The sequence below is a fragment of the Polyodon spathula genome, chromosome 11 (assembly GCF_017654505.1).
Source record: "Polyodon spathula isolate WHYD16114869_AA chromosome 11, ASM1765450v1, whole genome shotgun sequence".
In the NCBI taxonomy this organism is placed as follows: Eukaryota; Metazoa; Chordata; class Actinopteri; order Acipenseriformes; family Polyodontidae; genus Polyodon; species Polyodon spathula.
In genome coordinates this window covers 26,725,566-26,749,296 of record NC_054544.1, presented here as the reverse complement: position 1 = coordinate 26,749,296, position 23,731 = coordinate 26,725,566, and the positions used below count along the sequence as shown (strand labels likewise).

Sequence of the window (23,731 nt, the reverse complement as noted above, 5' to 3'; positions counted from 1 at the left end):
TCATGGAGGATAAACGATTAGGGCAGATATGTGACGGATTACTGTACTGTAAAAATGTCACAAATTTACTGTGCTCTTAAATCTGGGTCAAATAGGTGCAAGAGTCTCACAAAATATTGGAAACACCACTCTATTAACTGGAGAGTCATGTAAAAAATGCACTTTTATTAACAGATCGACGATATACAGGATCCAGTGCATCAGTGCTCAGTGCAAAATAAACATGTTTCTGTTGCTCATGTGCCCTACCAAAGATTTTCAACAAAAAGTGCTTTCAGGACTTTCAACACTTTAGGAGAGAATGTGTGTGAGAAGGACTCAGAATCAACTTCTCCTCTTCCAGCTGCAGAACATGGTACTGGCAGAACGTCTCTGCAGATTTCTGCTGTATCCCGTGTTGTCAATATTGCACCAATGTTTTTTTTCATTTTTTTCAACTAATTCTTAAAACATTTTTATATCTTTTTTAATCACACATGATAGTTAAATGAACTAGGGAATTTTTCTTACTTGCAGTTCATGCAGTTCATGCTCCCTTCTGCAACAGTGCTGGTGTGCTGATGGAAATACTGTGGGAACAGAAAGCCAGCATTGTTGGAGGATGGAGTGTGAACTGGACATGAATAAGCATGTTGCTTCATAGGACTATATCTGAGATCGGAGTAGTAAGTGCTTGTGTTTATGTATGATCTGAGACAGTACTCTGAACTGCTTTTCAAAAGCATTTCTAATTTCTTGTCCTAATTCTGGCACAGTTGGATTTAGAATATCAAATTTGCTTTCTATGTGTGCTGAATTAGGGGTGTTATTAATGTATAGTTTAATACAGGTGTAACAGGGCTAGGAGCCTTTTACAGAAGGGGGCAGGGCAAAGACCTGCTCCTATAAAGTATATTTATTATTATTAATAATTATTATTATTATTATTATTATTATGTAAATGCAATGATGTAGCATGGCGTTTTGTTATTGTCTTATTAAATATGACGGTGAAGAGCAGTGGGTGTTTGTGTTTGGTAGTGTGGATGGGAAGCCTCATCTACAATTAAAAAAAAACCTTGTGCAGGAGGTGGCCATCTCCCTATTAATTAACTGTTTAATTTATTGCCAATCGGGAGATGGTCACCTACATAAAAGCCTGCAGCTCACTGCATTCGGGGTGGGTGTTTGGAAGTGAAGAACGAGAGGAGCGGAGACGAGAGAGAAAATGAAACTAAAAAAAATCTAGGAACAGTGAAGGCAATTTGACCAGCCGGACCTGGAATATTTGTTTTCTAATTGTGTTCGTGACTTGTTTTTGATTATCTTTTTCCATTTGGCTCTGTCAGCAAGTGTTTTTGTCAAATCTTTTATTTTATTTTTTTGTTAAAACATGCCTGACGTCACCACTTGGCTACTCTGTCACAATAGGTGTAACCCAGTTGTGTACAAAGTAGTAATGATACAGTGTAGGCTTAATTTCCATATTCAATTATGAGCTGTATGAATACAATTTCTACACAATACATCTTGTAATCATTTATTGATGCAGAGCTTCTAATGACATTTCCAAAACGTTAAACTTTAAATTAGGTTTAATAGCAGTGTTTAAATGTGTGTGGAAAGTGTCTGCTAGTGCTTCTTGTTTGTTTAGTTCTGCTGTTATCTATAGTAAACTACAGTAGAGTTTACTAGTATGTTCTTGAATAAGAGAATAGCCATGTTGCGGGTGCCTCTAGTTTGGGTAAGTACTGTATTTTTATTAAGGAAAAAAATCCTATAAAAGCTAAATCAAGCTCTGAAATGGTTCCAATTTCAAATCTTTACAAACACACACAAACCATTAAAGCACAACTAATCTCAGCATCCCTTAATCATGATAAAGTTGCTGGCGCTCCAGTGCAGGGATTACTCACTCAGGTAAAGGGCCATACAGATGAAGACGATCAGTCCCAACCAGGCACTAAACAGGGAGGTGAAGTAGACGACTGCGATCACAATGTCAGCTATAGTGGGAAAGATACTGAACACAATGTAGCTATAAAAAAAAAAACACAAGAGAAAAAAATTACACAAAACAAACCAACTATAATAAAACTGAAAATATTTGTATTTGTTTTCTGTTGCACATGGATTACTGTGGTCAACTTCTTCTAAGAATATCTTTATTTGCAGTTCCATTACTGAGTAATAACAGCACCTCTGACCTCCATAGAAAACAATGGGAGAGCAGTGTTCAGGTGTTCTATAATTGTGGACGAATGGATTTGTTTTCGCCCAGTACAGAGAAATGGAGTACTGAAGGTCTTTTAAGTAAAAGGCCTTCAGTATGTTACGCATAACAGATTGTTAAAAATTCTCACTTTATTTTTCAGAAAAGTACCAAAATGATTACTCGTTGGTCTTTTCCACAGACTGTAGAGGTAAGCTCACCCACACTGATGTGAACTACATCCATATGGATTAGCAGACAAGTTCTAACACACGGTACCTCAGCAGGGAGTTGATGCTGGAGGTTCCCCTGTCTACACTGCGCAGCACCTCCCCAGTGCGACGGCCCAAGTGCCAGCGTAGGGACAGCGAGTGAAGGTGAGCAAACAGGCGGACCTGCACCGTCCTGTTAGTGTACTGCTGTACCCGGATCCACAGGAACGAGCGCAGGTTACTCACAAAGCCAGAAGCCCCTGCACAGGGAGAAACAACATCAGCATACATTCCAATTGCACTGGATTGTTAAATAAGTGCCGCTTGCTGTAGATCTGAATTCTACATTAACCTGTTCCCAATGCCAACAACCCTTAGGCAGCCATGCTTTTGAGTGTAATAATATACTAGATCAAAGAATTCAGTAAAAACTAAACTTAAGATTTATATCCATTCATTTGTATTGCGTATGTTTTAATTAAAACATTTTGTTAAATTGTAGTTTAAATAGCTGGATCACTTATAACTTTTAAAACACTCAATAATAGTTTACAAATACTAAAATAAACTGTACATCTATGATGACAAACACTTCAACAGTCTTTGTCAATGTTGAAACCTTTGTCACTGAACTTAAATTTTTGTTTTTTTTGTTACATTACTAGATTGTGATAGAGTATGGCGAAAAGTTAGAGGGGTAGGGTATATAAGACCCAGGATACTGCGTCACTTATACCTTTTAAAGTGGATATGTGACAGGGCAGAGACCCAAACCTCATAAAAATGTAGTCTTGGTCGTTTCAATAGGGAGATCAAGACTGCATTTCCCCAGACTGCCTCTGAAGTGAGAAAACTCAGGCAGGAGAAACACAGAGTTTCCTACTGAGACACAATGTGTCTATAATTAAGCAGGCAGAAATATAAAGACTGCTATTACATTGGAGGGGTTGTCTGTGTGAAGGTGGAGACCTGTGTACATTGTTTTGTAAAATCAGTACAGGGCTCAGCTGTCTCATTGGTAGATCATGATTATTTCACATTTAATATGTTCTGGTTTAGTCTACCAGGCTGTCATCTAGCTTGTTTGAAGGTTGTTCTATTTCATAAAAAACATGTAACATTCAGACCAGCTTCTATACTACACACAAAGCAGAACTGAAAGGTCACAATATCCCACAACAGCCAGGAACCAAAGACACGACCGCAGGAAAGATGAGAGCCATTGAGAAAAAAATGACGCAAAAAAAGTAACAAAGACCTTTGCATCAGGAATTTCAACCCATGTGAAATTCACCACCATTTCTTCACTGAACACAAACACACAAAAAAATGAAAGAAAAGCACATGGACTTACCTGCTCCCCCTCCTTGCATGAACTTGAGGAACACATACATGCAAACTGTGATAGAAAGGGCCTTCCAGCTGGCTCCTTCAGTCAGATCATTCACTGAAGGCAAAGAGACCAACATACACATATCAATGGTGGAACAAACATACTAATAAACCCTATTAGGGTTCTTCATTTAGGTGAACTATTCCAATTTAAGGGAGATGCAACAAGAAAATAAATGTAATTTAAAGAGTAAAACTAAACAAACATGAAACAGGTGTAATTACAGAAAGGCTGACCTTTTTACTTTATCAAGATTAATACACTATTACAGCACAGTGGGGAAAAGGCCATAGTAACACAGCTGTGTTAAGCAGACTGGGCTGTTCATCGAAACATCATGAAGCCTGGTAATCATCATGAAGCTTGGTAATCATCATGATCTACCACAAAGTGATAATGGGCAAAACTATCTGGGAAAACAGAAGAAACATTTACGAGTTGGGAAGCATCTCCATTTCAAGTGTAACTCTTTCATATTCTTTCTTTAGAATACTGTTTCTGAAAATCTATAAAATATTCTTAACTAGGGCTCACGAACGACACACCCGGTAAAGGCACTCCGCCCGGAGTGCAGGATGCACCCTATAGCTTGGTGATCTCCGGTTCAAATCCAAGCTATGCTACTGCCAACTGTGGACGGAAGTTCTCAGGGGGCGACGCACAATTGGCTGAGTGCTGCCCGGGCGGGGTAGGGGTTAGGTCGGCTGGGGAGTCCTTGGCTCACCGCACACCAGCTACCCTGTGGCTGGCCGGGCGCCTGAAGGCCGGCCTGTATGAAATTCATAACTGCGTGGTCCTCCGATGCTGCAAGTTCTAAGATGGCTGCACAGCAGGCTTGCAGAGTGGAAAAAAAAGCGGACGGCTGACAGCACTCGTTTCGGAGGACGTGTGTGTTTGTCTTCATCTTTCCCAAGTTACTTCGGGGGTTGCAGTGGTGAGCCAGGTTGAACAATAACTGGACATTCCAAAATTGGAAAATGAATAAGAATAAATTGTAGAATTTTTTTTTTTCCTAACTTCAGTTTTAAAAACACAGTATTGTTTTCACACAACAATAACTGAACAGCTCAAAGTACCTGGGGACTTCAGTATTAGAAATACAGTTCTTACTGGCCCAATCTTCCAATACGGGTACTTCCTAAGTGTCTTTCTGATGTGCTGCAAGTCTGACATGGCAGGTGTTGATAACCCTGTCCGTCCTGCTCGTTCACCCTATTGAAGATCTCCACACTGCCACAGTCAAGTAAGGCTGCGTTTCAGCTGGTCACAAACAAAGAATACATTGCAAAGTAACACAGCCTGTCAACGACTTCCACAATAATCAGGTTTTAATAAAGTTTCAACGAATAACTGCAGTCAGCTATAACAAAATCACTTACATTTTGTAATAATACATTATATTTGAATCCTCCCCAGACACTCAACTTTTAAGAGTAAAATGACCATGGTGTCAACTAAAAGAAGCAATGAACAAGGCAGGTACATTCGGAGAATGCTGCACCACACTTTAAACATGCATCACATAGGTGTAATACAGGAACCTGGCCAAAGAACACTGAAAACGTCTCTTACTGGACAGTCTGCACTAGACAAAAGTTTATCATCCTTGCAGGGCTCTTGACCCTGTGTACCTGTCCTTTAGACAGATACTCCATTCACTGAATAAGATAAATAACAACTCCCACAGCCAAGCCATGGTATAATTTAAGACTACTAATGCACAGCAGTTTTTACCCTTCCAGCTTTTAGTGTGAGACTATTAGAAGCACCATGCTTTTTGTACAGGCATCTTACAGAACTACCTGGTATGGCTCAAAGTGAAATATAATGAGAGTCACTTGTTGACGTTTGACACCGCTCGCTGGAGCATGGGTATTTCGATCACTGAGTGAAAGCCGGATGTGCAGTTGAAAGTACATCATAATTTTGAATTAAGTTCTCGTTCATTTCGTGGAGACAATGGCATTGAGCAAACCCTCAAGTAGTAAATTAATGTATGAGGCTTTAAACCAGACTGGGAGAAAGAGTTTGCTTTCACTGACAACAGCGGTTAACCTGTGTCTCATCTGCAACAAATCGCTTACACACTGTAGCCTATACAAGACGAGCAACCTCAAACGTCACTATGAAACAAATCACAACACATTTTCATCTGAATATCCTCCTGGATCAGACTTAAGGCAGATGCTGCTTTCAGTGTTCAGTAAAGAAGCTGATGTAATGACTCAAGCAAGTTTTGTATGACCAGCATGGAATATATCGCTCGTGGCAAACGTCCTTATTCAGATAAAATGACTCTTTGGAGAGTTGGCGCTAGATTAAAGAATGCATGTTTACATGTTTGCAGGTCTAAAATTAACATTAGACTTGCATATCTTATGTCTCGTAATGAGCAGGTACTGTAATCTGTTATCCCTTTCAAATTAAATACAGTGCAGTAATCCACAAAGCTCTCATAAGTATTTGATACCATGCAGAAGTCATCCAAAAAAATGTAAACCAAACATTCAGATCTTCAAGATAAGAGCTAGTCAAAAAGAATCCTTACAAAAACGTGTGTTTTTATGTGGTGTTTTTGGTGAAATCAGGTCAGTTATCGTATTTTGCTTCATAATAACTAAATATCAGTGGCGTGCAGTGGGTTTCCTAGTAGGTCATGCAGCGAGACGATATGAATGTAACATTAGACAGAGGTCTGCACTGGTACCTGAAAACTGGGTACCCATCAGGTTTTAAATTCTACAGTTTTAAAACAAGTCTACAGGTAACCAGTCAGAGGCATATAGGCAAGTGATCCTGCTTCAACATTAACTGTATTTAACTGTATTTAAGTGACATTATAATGGTCGTGTTGTTTTACTTGGGTGATTTACAGTTTGTGATTAGTATCAGGCGAGTGTGGTTAAATTGAATAGAGGTTGATTTGCAATTTGATTGGTTTCCACACAGCTTTTACCAATCTAGTTAGTATAATAATATAATCTCTTTATTTTTATTCAGCACCTTTCATAGTGGACCACCATCACAACGCGCTTTACAGAGCTTTGCACAGTCACTTACAATAGGACATTGATTTAACATCACATCTGCAGGATGGAGCACGAGGAGGTTAAGTGACTAGCTCAGGGTCACACAGTGAGTCAGTCAGTGGTAGTGGTGGGACTTGAACTGGTGACCTTCTGGTTACAAGCCCTGGACTTTAACCACTGTCACTAACATGCTAAACTCTGCCTGTGCTGCCTCTCCGGTCTCTGTCCAAATTCTCCTCGATCTCTCTGCTGCCTTTGACACTGTCAATCACTCTATTCTCCTATCCTGTCTCGCTGACCTGGCAATCTCCAGCACTGCTCTGGCCTGGTTCTCCTCCTACCTCTCCGACTCCACCTACCAGGTAACCTGGCACGGCTCAACCTCCACACCTCACCCTCTCTCAACAGGTGTCTGCTAAGGGTTAGTCTTGGGTCCTCTCCAATTCTCTCTCTACACCTGCTCCCTGGGCTCCCTCATTGCATCCTATGGTTTCTCATACCATTTCTATGCTGATGATGCTCAGATCTTCCTCTCCTTCCCCCCTCTGACCCCACCACCTCCTCCCGTATCTCTACCAGTCTGTCTGCTATCTCCTTGCATCACCTCAAACTCAACCACTCTAAATCTGACCTCCTTTCCTTCCCCTCCTCATCTTCTCCTCATCTTCCCACTCCTCTGATCTCTATCTCCATTCCTCTGGAATCTACCATGTTCTCTCCCTCCTCCTCAGCCAAGAACCTTGCAGTATCCCTGGACCCCTGCCTCTCCTACTCCCAGCACATCTCCACTCTAGCATGCACCTGCTGACCCTTCCTCATCAACTACTCCACGCAGCAACTCTTACAGGCCCTGGTGCTCTCCCTCCTGGACGGCCTCCCTGTGTCCGCCACCCGTCTGCCCCAGCTCATCCAGAACTGCTCGTCTGATGTTCTCTCTGCCTTGCTTCTCCCACGCTACTCCACTGCTCCGCTCATTCCACTGGCTCCTGATCACCACTCACATCCAGTTCAATACTTGCCTACCGATGCCTTGACCAGACTGCTCTCAGCTACCTACAGACCCTCATCTCTCCCTACACCCCCACTCGACCTCTCTGCTCCAACTGCACTAGAAGACTGGCTATACTGCTGTACGATCCCCTGCTTCAAAAGCTCGCTCCTTCTCCACCCTCGCCCTGCAGTGGTGGAACGACCTTCCTATGGATGTCAGGGCTGCCCAGTCCCTGACCACCTTCCAGCATCTCCTCAAGACACACCTCTTCAGACAGCACCTGTAAAACTAAACTCTTCCCTTCTGGACAATATAGCACTCTGCCTTTAATGCACTTTAACTTGCACTTATCTGCTCCCTATTTTACTGTATTTAATCCTGCACTTAACCCAATCTGTAGTATTGTATTTCACCTGCACTCATATCTAACTCTGATGTAACTATCAACACTGTTACCTGCTCTTGAACTGCCCCGATATCAAATCGTACTGTGTTTTGTATTTGCTGTTATTAGGACTGAAGTAATTCTATTTTGTATCTTGCTCTTCATTGTACTGTAATTCGTGATATGTATTTTTTGTATACAACTGTAAGTTGCTCTGGGTAGGGGCATCTGCTAATAAATAAATAAATAAATAAATAAATAAATAGTTACCCGATATGACCCAGGTCCAATTTTACTACCCGGTATGAATTGATTAATTTGAGAAAATATTCTGTTGATTATTTACTTATTTTTTCAGCAATTTATTCGTATACCACAAGGCAGTCCTTAGGTTGGCACTAGGACCCAGTGAAAAGGCTAGCCTGCCTGCCTTTGTTGGTGCGCAATGCATTATGGGGCGCTCAAAAGGTGCAAACAAAATTAAATGAGTATGAGCTAATGACAGTGCACAGTATTATCGCAACACATACCATACAGTACAATACAAATTACACAGAAACTGTGCAGGCTCTGCAATGTTCTATCTCTATATTTTCCTGCCATCAAGAGAGAGCCTAACAACTACTGTACTGCACAGCAATGCTGGTATTTAAAATGTCTTGTTCTTGCAAACATTTCACGTTTTACAGTTTGTGTCTTATTGCTCTCGACCATATGGGAATTTTGGTATGCGGCTCATGGGGTCAGGAAGTGTGGCCACAACTACTCTATTAGAAATACTTCTTGACATTAAGTAAACATGGGCTCTTTCCTTCGGAGAAACAATGAGTGCTGCTCGCATTCTGGAGAGGGGCAACATCTAACAAATTGCCTTTCAACCTTTTAGATGACCACCCATCAACTTAGCGCCTTTTAGACTAGAGCCAAATTAGAAAAAAATGTAGTGTACAATTTCAAAAGAAAAGCAAAACAGTGAAAACCTATAGGAAAAGCTTTATGGCATTTTTTTTAAATCAAACAACTTTGTGCAAAACTATCAAAATGTGTTTTGATGTTTACAGGGGGTCATACGCATCATACACATGGGAGGAGTCTTACACAAAAAACACTCACTATCTTATAACAGATGTATCCCCCAACTCAACATGATATGACCATCATGACAGTAAAAATAGACATAATGAAGCATTCTTTCTAGTGAGGGAGATCACTGTCAAAAATATTTGTATGCGTAAAAAGCATTTGTACAAATCAAAAATACGAGACGACTCAAAAAAGCTACGGGTACAACTCACAAAATTACAAGTTGGATACAGCGTGAAATCACTGTCAAAAATACGTCACAGAGATCACAGGACAGGCTGATGATTGGGGGCACAATCGATGAATATTTAACAGCACATGCGTCTAGCACCTTGCATTGGTGATAGAAGAGAAGGAGTGGCTGCATGTTGGCGAAATGTGTAAATGGAATTTTCAAAGTGGGAATATGGCACAAAGTTACCCAACAGATGGACAGTCTCAGACTCAGCAAAGCTCTTCTACACACAAGATAGTCAACTCCCCCTTTTATTCTTGCCGCACACGTCTGAGCTCCTTTAGCTAGAGGGTTAGCCGCACATGTCTGAGCTCTGAGAGGGGCGACCCTGTTCTTTTCCAGCTGGCTTTGGAAGAATTACATTTTTTTTGAGCGACAGCATTGTAACATCTTCAGTTCCCCCTTTGGAGCAGGGAGAATGCACAGAAAGAAGGAGCTGGGAACTTAAATGGATTTGCCATCATCGCTTCTGGGAAAATCTCAGGCAGATCAGTCTTTTAGACATCGCATGTTGCTTAGCCTTAACACAACCTGCAAAGAAAGAGCGTTTAACTGTTCTACACTGCAGCAGAAACAAGAACACAACAAAAGAAACGTTACAAACAAGAGGTGGCCGTGTAGCCTGATTTTAGAGGATAATTTCTATTTATTTTTTTTAAATATAAAAAACAAAAAAAAAAAAAAAAAAAAAATCAAAACAACCCAATATAAAGGTTTGGAAGCTCCCTTTATAAACAAGTAGTCTGAGAATAACTTGGGTTTAAAAGCAATTAGAAGTATGAAATTCTGTAAAAGCGGAGTCATCCAGATTGTCTCTGAAACTGGAAAAGGGCTAAACCCTCCACTGTTTACTTTTAGTTAAAGGGGTGCTTTAAAATTAGTTAAATTCCTGTTTCAAAACGTGTTTCAGCCACCCATAGCTCAAAAACCGTGAGGTGTCTAAACATGCCGTTCAACACAGAAACGGTCCTCTAACAGAATGCAACCCTTTTGGCAATCTCAAGTGAAAACAATGTTAAATTAAAAGTGGTATTAAAATTTTAAAAATGTAATCTGGGCATGCACAGTTTAATCAATTGTATTTTAAAATTCCCTGTCAGTTATTAGACTCAGAACTAAATAAAACAGATAACACTGTGAGATTTGTCAGAATGTATAAAACAATCTTCACTGCGCTGAATACAGCCTGTTTCGTCTGGACACTATTTCACTACAAGCAGTATTTAATGTGCTCAGATATGAAATAGCATCCCCTCTCCATTGAGCATGACTAAACTTTAAAATGCTTGTAATTCACGTTTATGTTTATTCTAATAATATGTATTGAACAAAAACATGATAAATGTGACTTCAATATCAGAACAGTTTAAGTGTTCTTAATCTAAGCAACCACGGCAGTTTGAATACAAATTGTGGACTCTGGAAAGTATATGCTATGTACGATGTTGTTACTGTATTTTGAGGTTCTATTTGGAAGTTTTTAATCAGAACTAAACTGCTGCCCGAGCCTTGTGTGCTGTGTTTATTATTTCATATCTCACTCTTCAAGTGTACAACAATAAACATGAATTACAACGAAACTACCAGCACTATCATCATGTCATGCACATGTTACACTACCATCATATCATGCACATGTTTCTTTATAGTCTACACAACATGTGTTTAGTACAAAATCCAACTTTACTTGCAGAATAAGAAGAAATAAAGGTTCTGATGTAATATTCTATAGAAATCAGACTTGACCTCATCCCTATATAGAGGTAAACTAAGTGTGACAAACATACGCATGTAAAGACAGGCAGACAGACACCTCTCAGTAATTATCATGAATAACACTGTGTAACAATTTTTTTTTTTTTTTTTTTTGTTTTGTTCCTGGGTAGTAAGTGTTATTTCCTAATTGCTTATGCCTCAAAAGTATAGAAAATGGCTATAATTCCCCTCAAACTTTGATTTTGTGACCAGGATAGTGATATTTCAAAATATCACTATTTCCAATGGGAAAACGGGCAAATGTGTGTCTTTTCGTTCACATAAAGTCAGATGTGTTACGATTATACTGTACATTTACAGTATAATCGTAAATCTCGAAAAACTACTTACTTCTAAATCTTTTGTAGTCATTTTTGTATTACTTGTATTAGTCAGCAAAGGAAAAAGCAAAAAAAAAAAAAAAAAACTTCACAAAATCTGCAAAAAAATAACAAAAACAGAAAAAAACAACAATATACTACAATAAAAGATTTAACTAAAAACCTGATCCAACAAAAATGTTTTTATATGTGTTTTAAAAGGGGGAAGAGAGCGGATGTTTCCAATGTCCCTAGGTAGGGAGTTCCACAGCGTGGGTGCTACATGGCTAAAATGGCAGGTTGAACAGACGGTACACTAAGCAAGTCAGCCTCCGCAGACAGCAGCACCCAATAAGGAACACAACGAAGTATGAGATCAGAAAGATAGGAGGGTGCCAGGCCATGTAATGCTTTAAATGTAAGGATTACATGGCCTGGCACACTCCTGCAATAGTGTAGTACCAGAACAGTGTTTTTTTCATTTATTTTAATATTAGAAATATATAGTATGTGCATGCAGGCCTTTTGCTAAGTATATCTATTATTTATTAAAAACTACTTTCTGTTTGTGCTCTTCCCTAATCATAAAGAAATTAAAAGTCAATGATATACTTTTCTGATTCTTGGGTATTTATTATGTGTGCATGTGTTTAAAAAAAAAAAAAAAAACTGTGAATATTATTTATGATAAGTTTACATATTTAAACATCTAGAAACTACTTAAAAGAAAAACGAAATAACACGGTTATTAGTCCCCTCCCATGCACTGCAGTGAAGAGCTGCTCATGCAGCTCAGTCAGCTTTACTCTGTTGCCATCTGCTGGCTTACAAAAGGGTCAAACTAAGCAAGAGCCATTGATTAAACAGACCTTTTCAGTCTTTTACAGTCTGAATATTCCAACGACAAACACTCTTCATATAATTCTAGTTTTAAAGTGAAGTTTGCAACAGTCAGATATCAGGCTTTCCAGAACAATCTAACCAAACCAAGGCTCCACCAAAGAAGCTGTATCTTGCCAGATCCCTGTTTCAGAAGGTTTTGTCCTTGGTCTAAACCCTACACAAGCATGCTGTTTCAGCATCTGAAAAACCAGGGCTCACTTCTCCAGAGCCAGACCAGGAACAGGTCTTATCTATTCTCCCCCATCTGTGAAGCAGTGAATCACGGCTCTGGAAAAAGACCCGACACCCCTGTAACAGGGGAGGTTTGTGCTGACTATCAGGCGCATGCATGGTCCTTTACATAAGGGGCAGCAGCCTCATGAAATCTGCCTGTTAGTCATGGCATTGACACAGAGAAGTGGGAAAGAGGGTGTGTGGGCTTTCCCTCTCTCCAAATGGCTGAAGGGCGGGCTTTGGGGGATTGCTGCACCTATAAAATACCATTCTGTGGTTCCCTCAGCTCTGCCCCTTTAAGATGAACGAGCCAGCTGGCGGATGCTCTGCTGCCGGAACGAGCACAACAAACTTAAATAATATGAAAGAAAAGGAAATTTTAGTAGCGAGGAAACACTTCGACAGAACCCCGAACAGCATCCGCAGGTTTTGGGAACGGGTGAGTGCAGGACGGAGACCCGGGCTGTGCGGATAGCGACGGTTAGGGTACATGCTGCCGAGTGCAGCACTTTTATTTTGTAGTTTTATTACTGTGTTTTATTTTTCCTTTTTCTTTCATTATTATTTTTGCACTTGCATGTGCACTGGACTATGTACCAATCTTGGTAAACTCTGTGGTCCTGTTTACTGTTGCCAGCACTCAGGCCACGGACAACAGCGCCCTCTGCGGGCGCAAATAAATAATTGAAAAGAGAAACAAAACTGGACACCCGTGCAGTGTTTCCAAATACACCTTTCTGTCTCTCGTGTCAATGAATACTCACTGACCCAGCTCCCAAGAGCGTTTTGTAAAGAAAACAAACAAAAAAAAAAGACAAAGAATGACCCAGGATGTCCACAATGAGAACAAGGCATGGAAACAGAGGACTTCTTCACTATAATGTAGTACCAGGATATCATGTTTTAAAATGAAAATGCACATTTGTTATAAGATGTGTTTATTTAAAAGCTGTACATTCAAGACTTAAGTATCTCATGAAAGTGCAAAACAGGTCATATTTATAGAATTATTGTGTTAGTTACAATTACTGCGAGGCCAGGTGAGTTTGTATAGTATGATTGTGTTAGTTACAATTACTGCGAGGCCAGGTGAGTTTGTATAGTATGATTGTGTTAGTTACAATTACTGCGAGGCCAGGTGAGTTTGTATAGTATGATTGTGTTAGTTACAATTACTGCGAGGCCAGGTGAGTTTGTAACCAGGACAGAGATCAGTTGAGAGAAAGGCTGCTAACCTACTTTCAAACGGTAGACTGATAATATTGTGGCACTTACCTATGTTTTTGTAGTAAATGGGAACAAAGACGTTGACAGCCCGCTCTGCCCCAAGCAGACCAACACAAAGGATCACTAGTCCCTGCAGCAGCACACTCCCCTTCGGCCACATATAGGGAACCAGCAGCTTCACCTTCTTTCCAAAATTCTGCCACGTTGACTGGCTCCTGCTGCCGTCACCCAACAGGGGCTGAGGGTAAAGAGGGATGGTCAGCGACACTATCGTCCACTAGCTGCTTTGTGGAATACATTCTTATCAGTCTGTTATGATTCTTGTAAATCCATTACAACAAATACTGTATGTTAGTCACATACATAACACTTCATAACTGTAATGTATACGCATTTAGAGGTATCAGAAATGTCTTTATCAAGTATCAAGAGAACTGGACAAGGATTTCTTTAGATACATGTGCAACTGTGTGGTATACGTGCATAAGTACCTACCAGCCCACATCTCCATAAATCACCTGATTTTATTATTAATGGTTAAACATGATACTAAATGAGCATCTCTCTCTGCAGGCCTCCCAGATTACCTGCCCGTGCTCCAGGTCGCGTTCATCTTCATTGATCAGCAGCATGTAGGGTCTCTTAGGCAGCCCTGGAGCTCGGAGTCCCAGAGTGAATAGCAGTGCTGTGCAGACATAGCGCAGCAGCCACAGCCCGAACTGCACCTGCACAAGAGTGGCAAAGTTACAGTGTCAACATTCAAACACTGGAGAAGAGTGGCAAAGTTAGTGTCAACATTCAAACACTGGAGAAAAGTGGCAAAGTTACAGTGTCAACATTCAAACACTGGAGAAGAGTGGCAAAGTTAGTGTCAACATTCAAACACATGGTAAAGTGGGATAACACCAAAAACTGTTTTCTGCAATCAGAGAAGGGATGTTAGTGTAGACTCAGAGTTCAAACTTTTTGAACATTGTTCTTTTCATCGTTAACATCCTGACAACTTAGTTTCAAAGCTCTTTTGAAAATGCCTGCTCTAGTGCACTGGGGTTTGCGATCTGTCCTCTAAATCACTGCAGGAAGATTACAAAAAAAAAAACCATAACAAGTGCTCTGGCTTTTCTCTTTCGTACACTATCAGTGCACTAGAGCAGACATTTTGAAAAGAGCTTTCAAACAGACTTTAAAGTTATACGTGTAAAAAGTTGTCAGGATGTTAACAATGAAAAGAAAAAATTAAAGGTATGTTACTGAAACAGCTGTATGTGTAACACTCAGTTGTAGCAGCACATGGGGATGTGTATCACTCAGTTGTAGCAGCACGTGGGGATGTGTATCACTCAGTTGTAGCAGCACATGGGGATGTGTATCGCTCAGTTGTAGCAGCACATGGGGATGTGTATCACTCAGTTGTAGCAGCACGTGGGGATGTGTAACACTCAGTTGTAGCAGCACATGGGGGTGTGTATCACTCAGTTGTAGCAGCACGTGGGGATGTGTATCACTCAGTTGTAGCAGCACGTGGGGATGTGTATCACTCAGTTGTAGCAGCACGTGGGGATGTGTATCACTCAGTTGTAGCAGCACGTGGGGATGTGTAACACTGTATTTTCGGAACCCCGTTACTCTTTAAACACGTTACACACTCGAATACAGTTCAATACAGTTCACAGCCACCTTTATTTACCAGGATAACACAGTGCTTTCTCATATATAGTGTACTGCGTCTACGACATGTCACCTTGTCATGGAGCTGATGCTGAATCACTTGACAAAGTTTTGAGATCAATAAGCTACAAGGAACCGGACAAGCTTAGATGGAACGAATGGGCTTTTCTTGTTCATACATTTTCTTATGTTCTTCTGTTCTACAGCTGGCTTCTCCAAACCACTAGTGAAGCAGAGTTTCTCATTCAGTTCCATGACTCTACAGTTGTCCGTAGTGTGTAAGTCAGTCAACACTGACTCAGCAAAACTAGACTGTACTCGAACTGAACCATTTGTGCAAGTCATGCTGAGCTTGTATTTATCAATGATTTCAGTGCTGTGCTGTACACCAGCTCGTAACATGTAGGAATACAATCCCTTAATGTAGATTGGGGGGATGAATACATACATTCTCCACTGAGATGAACTCTTGGTGTGGTGCATAGTTTCATACAATCATGCTGTGTCTATCTGGAGCTCTGCTTTATTGCATTTGTCACCCCGGTTTCTAATAAACTGTATATAATGTTTGACAGGGGATTATATTGTCCCTGACTGGGGATATAATGTTTGACATGGGGATTATATTGTCTGAAGCCAAAGGCTGAGAGCAGTATTGTCCCCTGGAGGGCACTATATCAACCTCAGGGGACCCTAGGGTTCCACTAAACCCAAAATATCCAGCGACCCCATATCTGTTTTATCAACCTTGAAAGGCAGCTTCATCTGCTTTCCATTTCCCGGGTGGCAACAAAGAACTCTCTGCAGTTCAGGTCTATGTGTCTGGAGTGGAGGGATTTCTGAAATGTGGGGAAGATGTTTTCATTCAAACTTTTGTAATGTCTTCTCAGAAAAAGCATAAAAAGAGCTTTTGACATTTGTGTTTCTTTCAGTGGTGTGCCGTGAGCTCACCAGAGAGCCACTGCTGTGAATATGTACTGTCGTTATGAATGACTGCTGTCTCTATACTGTTGCTACATTGCAGAGGTGTCCAAACTGTGGCTTGCGAGCTGCATGCGGCTCTTTTGCAATTCAAGTGCGGCTCCCGGTGAAATGCTGGGTGATGCAGACTTTATCGCTCGAATGAACCGACGAAAGAATAATAAACAAAAACAAAAAGAAAGCAAAAACAAACATAACAAGTGTATTATTTGTTTTCTCAGTATTCACTTGTGTTAATTACTCTTTCTTCTCTCTCCTGTTTCTTTGAGCCTGCATGTTCACACAAGGATATTTTCTCACTTACTGACCTTCGACACTGCTAGCTGGCGCATGCGTATTTCGAAGCCAGATGTGCAGTTGAAAGTAAATTTCCTAATTTTGAATTAAGTGCTTGTTCATTTCGTGGAGAGAATGGCATCGAGCAAACCCTCCACGAATAGCAAACTAACGTATGAGGCTTTAAACCAGACTTGGAGAAAGAGTTTGCTTTCACTGAAAACAGTGGTAAACCTGTGTCTCATCTGCAACAAATCGCTTACACACTGTAGCCTGTACAAGGCGAGCAATCAAATTTCATTATAAAACACAAATCACAGCAAATTTTCATGTGAATATCCTCCTGGATCAGACTAAAGGCAGATGCTGCTTTCGGCATGCAGTAAAGAAGCTGATTCAATGACTCAAGCAAGTTTTGTATGGCAAGCATGGAATATATCATTCGTGGAAAATCAATGAATGAATATTTCTGTAAAATTGAAATGTTGGCACTATACTAGAGAATGCATGTTTACATGTTATATTGCAGGACTAAAATTATTATATTTACTTATCTTACGTCTCGTCATGAGCAGGTACATTTTTTACATGCAGCATTCAAATCTTCAAGGAAAGAACTTGTCAAAAACAATCCTTACAAAAATGTGTCATTCTATGTGGTGTTTTGGTGAAATCAGGGTAGTTATTGTATTTTGCGTCATAATAACGGAATATATTTTATTTAAAGTATGTAAGACATACAGTAGAAACTTAAATAATGTAAAAACAACAGTATGTTACATTTAAAGTTTTAATACACTGTAGATCTACAGAACCTGTGTAAGCAATGTTCTATAGTTTGTTCTTGTGCATTTTGCTGCCATCAAGAGGTAGCCTAACAACTACTGTACCGCACAACAATGTTAGTATTCACACCCCATGTCTTGCGGCTCTCGACCATAAGTAAATTTTGTATGAGGCTCATAGGGTCAGGAAGTTTGGCTACCCATGCTATATTGTATAAATATGTACTGTTATGAATGACTGCTGTGTATCTATACTGTCTCTTATTGTATGGATATATTTTTCTGTTATGAATGATTGCTGTGTATCATTGTTATGGACTTTGTGCAAACTAAAATATGTCACATGATGATGTTTTACTGAATCACAATACATATTTTAATAGCTAGGTTTAATAACTGAACATATATATATATATATATATATATATATATATATATATATATATATATATATATATATTTTTTTTTTTTTTACAGAACATGTTAGACTTGAGCCCTGTCTGTGGCCTGACACATGGATAGTTCCAGCTCAAGACCATGATGTCCATGACTTCAGTTACATAAAAAAATACAACATACCTTTTGATGTGTAGTTTCTAGGGGCCACCACCAGAGGGGGCTCATCCATGACATGAAGCTCAGGTTCTCTGCAGCAAAGGCCAAAGCCCAGAAGAGCAGCAGCACTGTGCTGTGGCCCCGGGTTCGATCCCGAACCAGCACCCGGGTCCTCTCCAGCCTCAACAGGACCAGAGAACAGGCCCAACCCAGCATTGACAGACACCCATACAAGATGGTGTAGCCAGGCACCACACTGGGGCCCACAGCCTGCCACAACATGCCCCCGAAGAACTGCAACAAGAGCAGGGCGGACAGGCAGCACTGCAGGGTGTAGAGCTTCGAGCGAGGGATGTATTTGGGCTCCATTGCAGTACCATACTTGCCGTAACAAACGCAATGGAAAGTGCCAAAAAGGAAGGAGATGGTCAACATCACTGTCGGGACCAGGGTGAAATAGAAGCAGGGAGATAGGCCTTGCTCAATCCACACCTCTGCTATGGAGCCATTGGCTTCACAGTAGCTCCCAAGCACTGCCATCAGGTAGAAAGTGTGGCCTGAGTAGAAAAAAAAAAAAAAACTGCTGGCAAATTCACAATCTGAGCTATCAATAGGATGAAAACGTCGATGACCATGATGTACTGTATATCAAAAGTGCAGAACAGTACAGAAGTAGTAGTCATGATATATTACAGTGACTGACTTACAGAACAGTATATCAAGGAAATGCATGTACATGGATTAGGGACTGGTTAACATGTAGAAAACAAAAAGTACTGATTAGAGGAGAAACCTCAAAATTGAGCGAGGTAACCAGTGGAGTACCACAGTATTAGGTCCTCTGCTATTCCTAATCTACATTGATGACCTAGATTCTGATTTTTTTGTGTTAAATTTGCAGACGACACAAAAATAGGAGTGGCAAACACTGTTGCAGCAACAAAGGCCATTCAAAATGATCTAGACAACATTCAGAACTGGGCAGACACATGGCAAATGGCATTTAATAGAGAAAAGTGTAAGGTACTGCTCGCAGGCAATAAAAATGTGCATTATAAATATCATATGGGAGATACTGAAATTTAAGAAGGAATCTATGAAAAAGACCTAGGGGTTTATGTTGACTCTAGACATGTCTTCATATGGATTCTGGGATCAATAAACTACTAACAAACAAATGAGCAAGATGGGCCGAATGGCCTCCTGTCGTTTGTAAACTTTCTTATGTTCTTATGTTCTTCATTATCTGAGATACAGCTGAATCTGATAAACTCAATAGGTGAAGTTAAATAATGTTTGTACCGAGTTTCATGGTATACGCTTATTACACTATACTTTAGTGAACATTAGCCACTTTTAAATAAAAACAGGTGCCAACACTTTTGTTACGAAGCAACACTTGAAATTGCTTAAGTGCTTTTGATTTATTTTTATAAACTGCCAGAAATGGTGTATTGTGGTCTCTGTCATATGAATTAGTGGCTAATATACCTTGAATTATGGTACATTAAGCATATAGACACCCTAGAATAGGATACGATATGATTAAGAACTATACAGGTGCCAATATAAAGTTTCATGCCAATTGGATAAGAGCTTCTTCACATACACGATATGAATATGTGTCACTCGTCTTTTCATGAGTACCTACAGTGCACAGACAAATATGGACAAATATAGACAGCTGAGAGTATACTAAGAGACATACCTGAAGACAATAACACCTCATTAAAAGCTGAACAAGCATGCAAGAATTAGTGCGACATTATTATTATTATTATTATTATTATTATTATTAACAAAACGTTAATGTCAATTTCAAATAAGGTGCAAAGCATTTAATACATGACGTTTTTAATGCGACAATGTAGTAACAGTAACCATAGTGCTCGCAGTAACGCTCAACGTGCAACTCGACTCTGGAGCAATGACACTGTCACTTCGTGTGTAGAAACTACATGCTTAATATTGGCTACTATAAACAAATTGATTAACAATTTTGATTACTATATACATATTGACTCATTTATTATATAAATGCTGGCTGCACCGGACACGTCCAGATATTATTTTGTCGTATCTATAGTATAGTGCAGCTCTAGGCTGCAGTTCGCACTTACCCTTTAGAAAGAAAACTTGTAAAGTTGTGTTATTTTCAGAGATAATGAAAATGATTTCTGAAAGAGTTCTCCTAATTGTAGCTTATACCTAGGTATGACCCAGTGTGTTTGACAGAATGACATTTACTCCAGTCCTGCAGCTGCGTCTTTGTTAACGTGAACGCACCTCTATGACTCGGCAGTCTACACCACGCACTTACACAACCACACGGAACCCGCCCGGTCCTAGAGCTCCGTGTGTATAAACTTCAATTTGCTTGTGTAGCGACTAAACTGATGCCCGTCGATTAAGTGTTTATAATTACTTCAAGTTTGATTTCTGCTAGAGACACGCTTGTTTATTTATTTTTTTATGGTAAACGAGTCGTGAGATCCGGCCATAGCAGTGCCTGCGATGTACTGGGCCCTGGTGCAACACTGTAAAGACCCCCCTCAAAAAAAAAAAAAAAAAAATTAAGAAAAAAAAAATACACTGAGCGGGACTGAAGAAAACTTTTGTAAATGAATAAATAGATCAACAGCAAAATGTGAATCCGACATAAAACGTCGTTTGTTTTTCATACAAAACATATTGTAACATTTTTAGAGTACTGTGAACAAGACAGTAATCAATCAGTAGATCCAAATATTCTAATAAATCAATTATGTAACGGGATTAACCAAATTGATTAATAACTAGATTTAGTTAATATTGAAAAATATTAAGAGCTTCAAATTAGTCACAAAACGTATTATTTAGATCTTTTATTTAACATCATGCATTCAAATAAACTACTAAATGATAGCACAAAAAATTACCAGAAGCCATAATAGTAGTACAGTATTTGTTTTTATGTTAGATTTCGAAATATCACATTTTTCATTAAGCATATGAAAAACTACAATGGTTTCATTCAAATTTATAAAGCAAGAGTAGTTTATTCTACAGGGTGATGCAAAACTTGGCCCAAAAAATATTTTAAGTAAGCTTACTTTTCTTTAAAAAACTGTAGTTAACAATATACTTTCATAAGTATGAAAGATGTATAGTCATTCCTGTTCACATCCATTTATTGTGTATAGTAATTATTTTGCACATACATTCATTATGTGCATGCCTGTTTAATCTGGAGTTGATTATTGTAATGCACTTTTTCTGGTGTCCCAAAAACTGTCATCCCGCTAGCAGCTTGATCAGTATACCACCACTAGAACTCTGATTAAAACCAGAAAAGTTATTACCCGTTTTGGCCTCTTTACACTGGCTCCCTGTAAGGTATAGAATTGATTTTAAGATTTTGCTGTTAATTTACGAGGCCCTGAATGGATTAGCACCTACTTATTTGCAGGAGTTGCTGACCCAGTATCTTCCAAACCGCACTATGAGATGGCAGAATGCGGGGCTGCTAGTTATTCCTAGGTTCAACAAAAGCAACACGGGTAGGTATGGCATTTTTCTTGTGGTGTTGTAGAGCTCCTAAATTGTCAGGGAAGTTGGACTGTTAGAGTTTTCAAGTCAAGACTAAAAATGCACTAATAAAATGGCTTTCTTATCTTAGTGGGTTTTAATGTAACTAAAATGGCTGCTTTTGTATTATTATGTTTATACTGTTATTTAAATGGTCTGACTGTGGTAGTTGTATGTGTGACATGCTGTATAGTCATTCCTGTGCACATCCAGTCATTGTATAGTCATTCCCATCAGCAAACAGCTGCTTCTCCAATTCACTGACATGCTTTCAGCCAATAACATGCTTCGAATCAGAAGAAACTGCGGAGGTGAAATGACCAAGGAAGTGAAACAGTAACAGACTTCCTGGAAAGCGATGCAAGCAAACAGAGAACTTAGTAACTAATTACTTTAAATATTGTAACAGTCTATAGTTTTCTCAAAATGACAAAAGTACTTAGATTTTTTTTTGTTATAACACTACAAAATATGCGTTTGAGGAACAGTTAAGGCATTTTTCTTTTATTATGTCTATTTGTGAAAAGTAAGAACATTTGAATGTCCTTCCTTGTGATGACAAGTTACAATGTGCCTCTTTAAAGACAGGAGCTCTAAAGGGCAACTGCTTACCATATTGTACTACCTTTCACTCTTAACCAGTCACATTTTCATTTATTTTGTGTTTCATTTTTTTGCTTTCTATTTTCTTTGGAAAATAATAATGCAGATTGAGCAACAGCAGAATGATTACTAGGCACAGCAACAGAGCGAGGTCAGTTTGTACAAGACCAAATTTGATTTGCCTCCACAAACAATGGAACATTTTGGAAATGTAAATTTTACAAACGTATGTTAAGTGCAGTTTAACATCGCACTTCATGGGACTGCAGACAGTAATATGTTGATGCTTTTAATATTGAAAGGACTTTACCTTGCACTGAACTGGAGCAAAATGGACAGTCGTGACTAGGGATGCAGCCGGTTAAACATTTCAATTATAAGAAATACAAAACATGTACAGGTGCACTCCGCTTATAACGGATCCTGTTAGAACGGAGTTCCGTTTACAACGTGTTGAGGAGTCATGTCCCTGCAAACAGCATGGGTTTTAATGGGGAATTACTCTGGTTAAAACAGACTCATTTATAAAGAATATACTTTAATACGTACAGTTTTCCTGTTCCACAGGCAGATATTTTGCGCAAATAAGGTACATCCGGGACAGTAAATGACAGTCACGGCGGCATTTGTCATGTCAGGCAGGAAAGACGTTGCTGTTTACTTTTATTCTTCTATGTTTGTGTTGGTACAGATTTTGTACAGTTTAAACGTACAACGTATACAATTGTAATTACATTTAGCGAAAATATAAATTTGTATTACTGTACTTATTACTTTTTATGGCCCACAGGGGCATGTTTTGTATAAATAACAAACTCCCGTTCTTTGGCAGTTAAGCTTTTTTGTATTGTTTATATTTAAGGTGCTTCTATTCGCAGTTACATACAGCATTTCAAATTGTGTTTACTACATACTTCCTTTATAAAGTACTGATTTCCACTGCCCCTTGGAGTCTGTTATAAGTGGAGTGCACCTATATAATGTATATTTATATCTATATATATATATATATATATATATATATATATATATATATATATATATATATATATATATATATATAGCCATTCCTAACGGGGGCTATTTAATATTAATGAAGGAACATTTTTAAGACATCTTGTCACTCTAGGTGGACAAAAAGTCCAAATTAAGCCTTTGTGTTTTTATCCCTAGCAGTGGCCCTGATTCTATGTCACATTTCTGCAAGGTATTCAAATTGTTCTAGTCTATTCCTCCATAACTACTAAACACGCAACAGTGCTAGAAGTTTTTTTCAATGTAACTGAATTTTTTTTTGTATTTCTAGTCCTGACTATTCTTGATTACTGCCTCCAATTCCGGGAATTTCAGGGAATTTCA

At 39.2% G+C, this 23,731-nt stretch overlaps 1 protein-coding gene across 1 annotated transcript in view; it reads right to left on the bottom strand.

The window, feature by feature from the left end:
• The window catches only part of abcb6a (ATP-binding cassette, sub-family B (MDR/TAP), member 6a), a 49,295-nt gene extending 28,773 nt beyond the window's left edge, over nucleotides 1-20,522 (bottom strand). Inside the window, exons 1-7 of the mRNA XM_041264263.1 lie at nucleotides 20,323-20,522; nucleotides 18,227-18,759; nucleotides 14,525-14,662; nucleotides 13,986-14,175; nucleotides 3,758-3,850; nucleotides 2,471-2,663; nucleotides 1,896-2,017 (exon numbers count right to left, since the gene is read on the bottom strand). Of these exons, the coding sequence (XP_041120197.1) occupies nucleotides 1,896-2,017; nucleotides 2,471-2,663; nucleotides 3,758-3,850; nucleotides 13,986-14,175; nucleotides 14,525-14,662; nucleotides 18,227-18,742 (1,252 nt within the window). The 5' untranslated portion in view covers nucleotides 18,743-18,759; nucleotides 20,323-20,522. The remainder of the gene's footprint in view (nucleotides 1-1,895; nucleotides 2,018-2,470; nucleotides 2,664-3,757; nucleotides 3,851-13,985; nucleotides 14,176-14,524; nucleotides 14,663-18,226; nucleotides 18,760-20,322) is intronic.
• Nucleotides 20,523-23,731: the final 3,209 nt, after the last annotated feature.